This window comes from Anopheles ziemanni, chromosome 3, assembly GCF_943734765.1.
Source record: "Anopheles ziemanni chromosome 3, idAnoZiCoDA_A2_x.2, whole genome shotgun sequence".
Classification (NCBI taxonomy): Eukaryota; Metazoa; Arthropoda; class Insecta; order Diptera; family Culicidae; genus Anopheles; species Anopheles ziemanni.
This window is the reverse complement of record NC_080706.1, coordinates 64869879-64881232: the sequence shown is the minus strand read 5'-3', so window position 1 is coordinate 64881232 and position 11354 is coordinate 64869879. Positions and strand designations below refer to the sequence as shown.

The 11354-nt window shown below is 42.4% G+C and overlaps 1 protein-coding gene across 1 annotated transcript; it reads right to left on the bottom strand.

Annotated features, from left to right (window-relative positions):
- Positions 1–295: 295 nt before the first annotated feature.
- Positions 296–9089, bottom strand: LOC131287811 (transcription factor Sox-19a-like). The gene is made up of 2 exons (XM_058316895.1): positions 8869–9089; positions 296–722 (listed from the first exon to the last, which is right to left on the bottom strand). The coding sequence occupies exons 1-2, from the start codon at positions 9087–9089 to the stop codon at positions 296–298; spliced, it is 648 nt and encodes a 215-aa protein (XP_058172878.1).
- Positions 9090–11354: the final 2265 nt, after the last annotated feature.

Genomic DNA, 11354 nt, shown 5'->3' with positions numbered 1-11354 from the left:
TAATACTATTGTTTTATGTACAAATTCAGATCCAAGTCGAAATGTTCGACAGGCATCAATAAGGGATTTCTATTTCGTCTTCAAGGATACACTTACATTTATCCATGATAAGAACTGGTTGCCTTTATCCACGTGGCGTGGGAAACTACCTCCATCACGAGAATTGATGAAAGGAAAACGATTTGCGAAGAAAGTGGTGGGAGGGAGAATGTTGGGTGGTTGAGAGAAGTGCGTACGTGCAGTTGGCAAAGATTGACTAAACGTTATGCTCGGCGCTGTAGCGCAGTGGCGTAGGTCAGATGACATTGCTGGACTGTATGGGTGACGGGGGTGGAATGGGCGATGGTGGGGAGGTTTTGGGCGGTTTGATGTAGGGCAGCGGTAGGGCAGCGTGCGGCGGCACTCCGTACGCGGACGGGACGACAGTGGACAGCAGATGCGGCCCGTACAGGTTCCAGAACGCCTTCTGGTGCAGATCGTAGGCGAAGTGATAGGACGGGAAGATGCCGGGCGGCAGGCCGACGGGCGTGGTCAGCTGGGTGGGACTGAAGGACGGTTTGCCGACCGGTGAGTGGGATTGCGGGGTCGTTTCTTTCGCCGAAGATGATCCATTTCCGTTCGAGAGTCCGCCCGAACCGTTCGGCGTCGGCGACTTGACCAGCGGTTTCGGTTTCCTCCGTGGCCGGTATTTGTAGTCGGGATGTTCTTTCATGTGCAGGGCTCTGGAGAGGAGAAGAAAATAATCAGAAGACAAAAATAAGAACACACTCTCAGAAGTGGTATGAAAAAGTAGATAAAACATCAACCATATCTCTTTTGGGTGATCCGTTCGAAGTTGAATCAGTTGCTACGCCTTTTACGGTTACTTCGGTTTATCCGCCGTTGAGCATTGATCTAATGCTTCCACCGATAGGCACACCTATGGCAAGGGTGTTTTAAAGCATGCTACATTGTATTTATAACGACAACTTATCAACCACGGCCTAGCAAATATGCCGACATTGGAACCTCTCTAAATACTCCGCTGTTGCCGCGTGGCTCCGCGAACCCGAACGTTCGATTTTCTATTTCGGTCCGTTAGTGTTGTTTCGAAATCGATAATTTTATGTTTGCTCTTCATATCGCGCATCGAGTTCGGAGAATTCGATGATCCTCGCTATCCGCGGGTGAAAGAGAACAGGGAATCATTGTTTGGTGGACATTGATAAGGAAAAGTTTATGGGTCCCTAGTAGCATGCGAGTTCCGGGAACTTCTTAAATTTTATGAAACTATTTTAAAAGGTGCTATTTGCTCGAAAAACGCACACCGAAAACGACTTCACACATTAAAAAGGACTTTTTATTATGCTCTGTTGTTAAAAAAAGGTTTATAACTGTTGTATTGGTATTAATATGATGGTAAGGACTATGAATTCTTCAATAGTATTAAACTTTTTAAGTTTTTATAATATTAAACTCTTTCACACTCGGGCAAGAAAAATGTTTTCGTACTGCTGTGTTGTTCTGTAAGTGAAGTTCTGAAGCTGTGATCATATTTTGATCCAAGTTTTTGATCGAATTTTTTTCTCTTTTATTGATGAAAAAACACAATCATCTAAATAATTTGGTACTTGGTAGTTTTTAACATACAATGAAAGGTTTTACAGAGTATGGATTCGGATTGTAAAACAAAATACAAGACTTTAACCATCAATGTAATTGAATGAGCTTCCTACAAAGCCGCTTACAATAATTCTGGTTTTGTCCGATGGTGTTAATCGATATGATTCATAATCTCATTCTCATTTCTGCCTTCACAAGTGACACACATTCGTAAAAATGGAATGTAACATGTAACATCAATTGCTTCGTATTCTCAGCCAGTCAATCGAGCTGTAAATTCAATCCATTCAGTCCCATAATCCGATAAAATAATCAAATAAATGTACTTCTTCCGAACCACCAGAATCCACAAGATTCGAGCAACGGACCATCATCGTTCATTTTTATTACCAGCTCAGTAAATGCTCACTACTCGCACCAGTTGTCGACGGATGCTTCGAAAACAATCACCCTCGACGGCAAGCCACCCTGTGAACGAGCCGTGGATAACAATGCGTAACAATTGCTCCATTAATTGCACGCGCGAAATGAAATAAAGCGTAGTGAAATTGAAATAATACACCCACCGCGTCTGCTTCCGTTCGCAAAATCGAATGATACAAGGACGGCTCCGTGGGCTCGTGGCACCAACATCGAAGTCTTCCGAGAACAGTACGGAAAAGGAATAAAGCGACCTGGTTTTATTTATCCTTTTTTCCCTCTCCCCAAAGAAACCCTATCCTCGCACACGTGAAACGCCCACGAAAAATTCACATCCCAGCTGCGGGAAATATTGGGACTTGGGGGGATGCGTTTGGAGGCGGACGCTACAAAGTGAGCAGGATTATGACGCCAGCCCGGGCGAGGTACACAATCCAACATTCGTCACTGTGGCCGCCCTCGCCACAATGGGAAAATTAATTTGATCCTGTTTTTCATTATTTCATCGAGCGTACCGTTTGTCCGCTCATTATGTTTCCTTTTGTCACGCTTGGAATACAGTTTCTTTTTACTTCTTTTGTGGCGTAATTTTTACATATAAAGTGCGTAAATCGTAAATTTTAAATTGATTGTGTTCTTAATAGGATATTTTCATCTTGAAGCGTGCGTTATAAATTGATGTGCGATGTGCGTTGGGACATCGATTTTTGATAGGGAAATTTTGTTGCAATTTTTCATTCATTAATATCATGATGTTATTTGTTTTTTTAAGGTTAAAAAACAAAGGAAAAATCGCTCTAATTTCTATCATATCGCAACAGATGAAATGTTTCTCCTTAACATCGGTGACTTTGTATTGCTTCTAGTAAAACCGTCTCACTTCTTCCATCGAGTGACCTAAAGGTGTCGATTCCGCATGAAGTATTTGCCCTCGACCCTCGACTTCTGTCCGGAACACTTACAGCCGTAGATCCTATTATTTGGCTTGTAGAATGAAAGAAAAACAAAGTGAGTAGGGAAGGGAACGCGTGCCGAGGCAAATGCAAACGGAAGTATCCGCTCCGGGATCTTTGAGCGTTTTCATTCCTCCCAGAAAGAAAAACTGAGGCACCTTGTGGCTCAGCTATCTGTTTATGGGCAATGTGCCAACAATGTGCGTCTGATAAGCGGATTGTTTCGCTGCCATTTGGCCGCGTTCGTTTGGCCTTGCCATTTCTATGTCGCGCCCTTTGGTTTTGGGTTGACTGCTATTCGCCAACCGGTCTCGAGGCTGAATCCTGAAGCCAACCGGAAGAGACGCTGTTTTTCAGCGGATTCGTGTCTGTTATCGGTCGTGACACTGGAGGTCGGGTCTATCAGTAAGTGTCATCTTTATTGTAACAACAAAAAAGTTCACCTGCTTTGAAACATTAGACCACGTGGGACGAATTTTCTTTTGTAAAACTCGACAGGCTAGCAAATTTCCGCAAACAACCATTCCTTACGGAAGTTGAATATGAATTTCTATATTCCAAATTGAATCATGTTAAAGGTTATAAACCCAACTTTTATGTAAGCACAATATTTGAATTACCATTAGCATTATATAAGGTACGAATTTTAGTTTTTGGTAGTTTAAACAAGTTTGTGAAGACAGAGCTTATAATATTAGATACATTTCAGTGATTTTAGTCGTAGTTTTTTACAATCATATTTATTGTGTAATAAATTTGTATTCTACTATTCCTTTTGGTTATCGAGGATAAAACCGGCAAATCCAATTATGTTTTTCAAAAACTGTTTTGTTTATAACCGTATTGTAAAATAAACATATAGCAGTATGAAATAATTTGAAAAAGAATGGAGATTGCGCAACACGTAATAAAACATTCTCTTTATGTGAGTTAAGAAAAAACATCATGAGCATGGAGAAGAAAACCTAAGTAAGGAATAAACCACATCCCTAACTGGATGCTGGCTTATGTTAACAACATAATTATGTGTTTACTTTTTTTCCTAGCTTCGGTCACGCCGAGATTGCTGGCAGCCAAACGAGCAGCCGTTGTTCGATTCCTTTTCATTCCCAAACCGATGCTTGGTTTTATGTTCTGCTTTCAACTGTTTCAAATGCGCTCAAGCGATTCCCGACATCCCGTACAATCGGGCCATAGTTTCCACCAAAATGGCCTAAACAAATTCAAACACCACGGCCACTTCACTGCCGTGCGGTTAAGTGCGGTTAAGGTTGAAGGTTTTCCTCTCATTCTTCTACCTATACAATGGCCGCATTTTGTGTTGAGAAGAAAGTCTTTCACATCGGCAGGATGCTGCTGCGCAGACCGTCTTGTCCGCTTGATGATTTTCCAGTGGCTTCTGGGAACCATTAAGCGGGGTGGGAAGGTAAAACGAGCTCCAAAATTCGAGCCGCACTAAAGTGACAAAAAATGCAAACGAGGAGGAAAAACGTCAACAAGGATCGTGGCTGAACCACGCAAAACATGAGCCCGAAATTAGTTTCTTGTAACATGAAGCCCTCGAGAAACGATAACGCGCGAGACCACGTCCTGCAAGCATGTGGTCGCTAGCCTCCGCACCTCTCTGCCCAGTGTGTGCCTCCTCCTGCACCGGATCGGATTGTTCTTTTCCGTTGTTCTTCACGTCGCTCCGTGGCCTTCGTTCGTCGCGTTGTAATTTACTCGCCACTTGCAGCGCAAGGATAATAGCCATAGTTCACTCGAGGACTTCCTTCCAGCGTCGGTCGATCCTTGGGACCGGGATCGGGGACGAAAAACTAATAAATTTGTCTGTATTATTTCTCCCAGGGTTTTCCTGCTGTTCCGCCTGCCGGACGCGGCGGTCCCGAGCGATCTTAAGGAGTCCAGATGTTTGGTTTGCCATCCTTCGGTTGAGACAGCGGAATTGTTTATTTGCTCCAGCACCATGAGTGTCTTTTATCTGTTACTGTTTTTCTTCAACACACACCCCGGGCCGCGAGGGTAAAGCTGCGCGGTGTGGAGGAACAGTGGCAGCACAATCGAGTGATTGTAGGAAAAACCGTGGAAAAACGAACCAAAAACTTCCGTTGGTTGCTCGGTGTAGTGGAGTATGCGTTCAACATTTTCGCCTTCGCCCAGAAGTGTGGGTTAAAACAATCGACAATTTTAGGGATATCATGAAAGCGTCATCGTTTTCCCTTCCACCCTTGATAGACTGTTTCGTTCTGTATACAGACGCAGAGTAGAACACTACCATTCGGTTCATCATACTGCTCCATTTTGCCCGCTGCCCGATTGTTAGCCACATTGTGTCTTCGGGTTTTTGGGGTGATGTATCGCAACAATAGGCTTAAAATTTAAATGCAGCAGCAACCCAAAGTGCACACGCACTCGATAAAACATTTAAGCCGAAAACAATAGGACGCCCAAACGCAAACAGGACCGGCACGCCACGTCCCTTCGCCAATGCACGCCATGGCTTCGTGGCCATCGTTCAGAGGTGCGATCGTTCATTCGTTAGTTCGACCCTCGATCGAACGGGCAAAAAGGGCAGCAATTGCGGCCCGTTTTCAGGAATCGTTTGTTTGGAGCCCAGGTCTGCTTCACTTCGGCGAGAGTGCATCGTCGATGATGGAATGTCACTTTCGTCCTGTTGCAATGTGCAAGGTTTCCGATGCATTGGCACACAACACAATGGTCGTGTTAACACTTATTCATAACAAATAATGAATCCTTTCAGCAGGATGACAATGAACCACCCTTTACCGTGTCATCAGTGAACGGGGTGTGTTTCCATTCAAATGAAAATCGGCAAGGAATCACCGGGACCGGTGATTAACAAACGAACGGAACGTTTTTAACCGAGTCACTACAATCTTCCATACGGGAAATTGCACCCGAATGAAAGGAACACACAAGCAGCAGAAGAATGTGCAGTATACTTAGAGCTCGAGATGCATCGAAGAGTGTCTTCTTGTGTGCGATACATGCGTCAATTAATAATGCAAACAGATGTTCACCGCCTAACGAGACACTGTTGGCGTAGTTCACCGAGCAAAAGGACATTTGCCGGAAGCTTTGCGGAAAGTAATTAAGTCGTTTGGTGCTCTTAATTAAGACTCGTATCCGCCCCGGAAAGGATGTATTTCTCTGGACATCCGCAACGGATCCGGACGATGGCCGGAAGGTTTATGATTTGCTGTATGATCTTTGGTTTACTCTGTAGAAAAGTATGATTCAGCAGTCGGGAGTCGGTAACTGAGATTCACAATTACGTACAATTTTGAAAATAAACAACTAAAAGAAGAAAGATTAAGGAAGATTTACCATAGATAAACGAATTGAACATACTAAACAGTATGTACAATATTCAATTGATATCTATTGCTACAGTTCTATGGAAATCTGAAAATTGTGGAATCTTTGTCAAATTAAAATGTTCAATCTTTCCAGGTTTGTGAATCTCAAAAGATTCTTGCCTGTCCAAATAGTTTGCATCTTTCCAAATTAATATAAACCATAAACCGTAGTCCAGTAAAGTAAAGATAATGTAAAGAAAAGAATTATGTCATTAATATAAACACTTTTTCTGAGTTAGTTTATTTCATGATAATTCTCTCATTTTTTCTAATATGATCCGACAAAATACGATTGTCCACATACTAACAACTGTTGAATCATAATAAAATGCGCAAAATAAAAATCAAACAAATGATTAAACAAGTTAATTAAATTGATTTCCATATTGGAGTGCGCGCTTTAGTTGAAATAAATCCATCAGCACGGGTTGAATATTCGACACAACAGATGCGAAAGTGTCATTTGTCACGTCATGTTTTGGGTAAATAAAATCGTCAACTTCAAGTTCAACCTGAAATCAACTCAAAGGCGCACTTGTCCAGCCCTTCACTGCAGTGCCCTACTGTTTTCAATCATTGTTTAGCTCGCAAACATGCAAAATATTGTCCATAACGGTAGAATACTTTCCAAGTCAGCGGGAAGCATGTTCACGCAACCAATTGAAACTGTCATCCCGTTGTGGCATGGTCGTAAATATTTTTAAAACAACATCACACCGCATATGTCAAACAGGCCCACATTTCCGTTGCGCTGCGTTCGGAAACGATTTATTTATTCTTCTGCTTTACTCTCTTCTTGTGCGAGAGAACTGTTGTCCTTTTGATGAAACTTCAAAGTTGTGGATATACACGGCTAAAGAATATTATTCACACATGTGTTGTTTTAGCTGCCTTCGTATCCCTGCCTTTATGTATCCCAGAATGAACCTAAATGTTCGTTTGAAAGAATATGTTCGATAAGTGAAATTTATAAATTATAAGTTTATAAGCTTATGTAAAATTTTACTTTGAAACAATACCTTAACGACTTTTTACATCTCGGAGGTTAAGCTTCCAAACCTACGGCAACTGTATTATGCTCATCTTATATATGCGCTACTAAGACACTTGTATTTGTAGATTTAATATGTAGGTTACCGTTTTTACGTTCATCTTAGCCGTCCTTCAATCGTTTTCACTCGAGCGGTTCAGCTTACAGCTGAAACAGTCCTCGTTCGCAAACATCTGTTGTTTGTCGACAAAATCTGGCTTCGAGCCACAGTGGGAATGGGAGCACGGGATATGCAAATCATTATTGGAAAACAATTGTGCAATTGTTTTTAATTTCCATGTATTGCATCACCGAAAAGCTCCTCCTCGAGGTAATGATATTAAATTTGTGCTTCCAGCAGGAATTGGAAACAATCACCTTTTTATGAACAGATTGTTTGTTTATCTAAAACAACCCGTTTTCTGTATCTGTGTGAATATAGGACTGATCTGATTCCCTAAATTGTGCAATTAAAAGAAGTATTTTCCCGTTCAACAACCAAACATGTTTTCTTATTTTAAAAAGTAACTTTTTTATGAACAGAATGTTTGTTTTCCTAAAACAAAACGTTTTCTGTATCGAATGTAGGTCTGATCTGATTCCTCAAATTGCGCAAGCATGTTTTCTTATACGTATCGTCCCGCGGACAACTCTATAGAAATTTTTAAACTTCTTTGGCGAATGGTTTATTTTGAAAAGCTTTTTAATAATTGTAATATTCTTACTGCATTACTGTTCTTTAACAATTACACTTATATGATTTTGTTAAAAAAATATATGTTTTAATCAATTTAAATTTTTGGTTGCCCAAAATTTGTCATGTTTTGTTAATTTTTACATGTTCCACATATTTCTAGGAAGAATAATGGTATTTGAGAACGCATTGACAAACAATCAAAATCAAAAATTACTCTGATGATAATTTACTCTGAGACAAAGCCGACTTTTTGGTCGTTATCGTATGACTGGGCTTTTTTCTCGGAAACAACTTATCTTTTTCACATGCTTAATATCACAATTATTAAGGAGGTATAATTGCTTCGCCATAGCTTACGGAAGCCTTACGCGCCCCTAATACCACATCCTTATTTGGAACCAATGTAGCTACATATTTATGATGATCGATAACAAAGCCGAACACAAAACGTGACAGTGGGCTTCGTCTTATCGGCCGCGTGAAGAAAACCTCCCCGCCATTGCCAATTGTGGACCGTTGTTCGAAGCTAATCGAAGGCGTGACTCAGGCGATCGGATCACCTGTTTCCCCCCGGAATCGTGTTGCGCAAGATTGGCGCGATATTTACGAGCATCCGAGCATGATTGGCAGCTCAGGGCAATAATTACTTCAATCGCTTCCGAATGCGTCCACTCACGATGATGAAGCGGGATGATGACGACCTACTCGCGGTGCGTAACGCACACAAGCCGTCGGGGCCGAAGGTGTCAGTGACAGAGTGAGCGATGCTGGCGACCTTGGACCTACCTTAACCGTTTGGCTTCGTCGATGAAGGGCCGCTTTTCGCCCTCGGTCAGCAGCTTCCACTGGGCGCCGAGGTTCTTCGAGATCTCCGAGTTGTGCATCTTCGGATTGTCCTGGGCCATTTTGCGCCGCTGACCGCGCGACCACACCATGAACGCGTTCATCGGCCGCTTTATGTGTTCGCCGGCCGACGAGCTGTGGTTTTTGGTCGTGGTCATGTCCATCTTGGGCGCCGAGATTTGGCTCTTCTTCACAGGCAGAAGACACTTGCACACGGTTTGGTGGGTATTTCTTTAGCTCACTGACTCACTGTTTCCGACCCGCTTGCTGCTTGTTCACCTGCACACGAACCGGTACTAGGTTATCAGAACGTCACCAGAATCAGGTCTTATCACACGATGTGTCTTACGATTGTATGCGAGACGTTGCGTTTTAAGAATTGCTCGTTTCTTCCCACAAACACAGTGTCGCTTCACACGCTCCACATGAAAAGAAGGCTTTTGTGTTTTGTTTTATGCTACCGTTGGGCTCGTTTTGAAGATGCCTTCCGATGTACTGGCCATTGTTTTATTGTGTAACCTCGTTTCGTGCATTATAAACAACAAAAAACTCAACCTGTCACACATCACATCAAATCACTCAAATTGTGCAATCAAATTTCTTCGTCACACACTTTCAGATACAATTTCGTTAACCGTTTTGTTGTCACTTGCCAAAAAAGAGGAAACTGCCGGAAAAATCGAATGTCACGAAACCGAGTGTAGCTACTCCGCGAACGGTTCGCGCGCCTCGACGTCCACGGGCTGATTGTGGCGAGATTCCGATGTTTTCACGCCGGGTTCTAAGCGCATAATGGCCCCTATCATAATCTGTTTCACTGTTGATATTTTGATAAAAACCTTTCGTTGGCGTGTTGCTGGTGATGGTGCTGCCGAGGGGGAAGTGTAGCGCTTTGCGCCCCCGACTCGCGAGTGTGTGTGTGTCTGTTTACGAGCTCGGCACGACCGCGACGCGCAGGACACGGTGGAGCAGCAGAAACAAAATGCTCTGTCCGGAGAAACACACGCTGTGCAAACAACAACAACAGGCGGCAGCGTTGGAACAAGGGTGCGTTTTAGGAGACGGGGGTGGAGTACTGGAGGACCGGACCCTTGTTGTGCGCACACACTTTCCAACAGGGTGAGCGAGTAGGAGAGCAACAGTGCACCCTCTTTTCACGCTACGCACACATGCGCCTGCGTTTCGTTGTGTTGAGGAAGAGTGATTGCACGCGGAATCACAGCAACCTTGGGTAGCGCGCGCGCGAATGAGACAGAAAAACGGGAAATGAAACAGCATGCTTTTAAGAAAAAGACAGTGCAAGTTATGACACAATCTGGCTTTAAGCGTGAAAGGGAAGACCGTGTCTGTAAGGAGGAACACAAACCATGCCAAGGATAACAAGCGAGCACGGAGCAGTGATTGTTCGCCTCACAAAGGACACGAGAAAGAAAATGATAAATGTATGTGTGAACTGAAATTTTTATTTTATGTTTTCAGTGCATAGTGATCGTTCAGCAAGTTTTTTTTTTAAATTTAATTTGTTGTTAGGATTACATTTTCATGATCTCTTGAGCAGTCACTACTTTGTGCCAACTTTGTTTTTATATTCGCAAATTCATTCTGCATACTGAACTTCATTATCACTACTTCAAGTCATGCTTATAACTTTTATTGTTTTCTAGTTTATTACACATGTCTGTCTAGTTTATTTTCAACTATAAACGATTGTTGCTATTTAGCTACTAATTTATTTATGTGTTGTTAAATTATAACCATACTTGGAATTTAATTTGCAGTTAATTTTGCTCCCCTATTATTTCAGGAGGGTGAAAGAAAAGCTAGTTTCTTTGACAATTGTTTAAAAAAATTTCCATATTACGGAATTTTTTATGACTTTCGACCCTGCATTTTCTTATCTTACAGTTTGGTGCAACGGTTCCGGAATTCCATCGTCGGTTAATTTGCCCCTTCGATAGTGTTGGTGGTGGATTCGATCGCAAGCATAAACATTGTTGTGTTCTTCAGTACGTGTGAAAATACGTTGAGCAGACACTCGGCATCCCGATTCGGATTTATTTCCATATTTGTATGCATGCTGAATCTCTTTCGCTTTTTCCTTCCATTTTCTCACTTCCTTGGAGCGTTTGAAAATGGACCATTTTTGATATCCATTACGTCTTGTTTTTTTTTGTTTCCGTTCCACACGCTTTGTTCTCCCACTCAGACACAGGGACTACCGGGGATGGTTTTTCTTTCGGGGAAAATTCCAATACGAAGCAGTCTTGCGCACAAAGCAACAAGCACGTGGAAAATGTGCTATCAAGGAAGTTATGTGCTATCGTTGAAAGAAGCGCGAAACATTGGTCTGTGGTTTGTTTTCACGTGGTCGGTTATCAGTGTACATTCCGTGGAGTTGTGGACAACACATACACACACACATACATAAT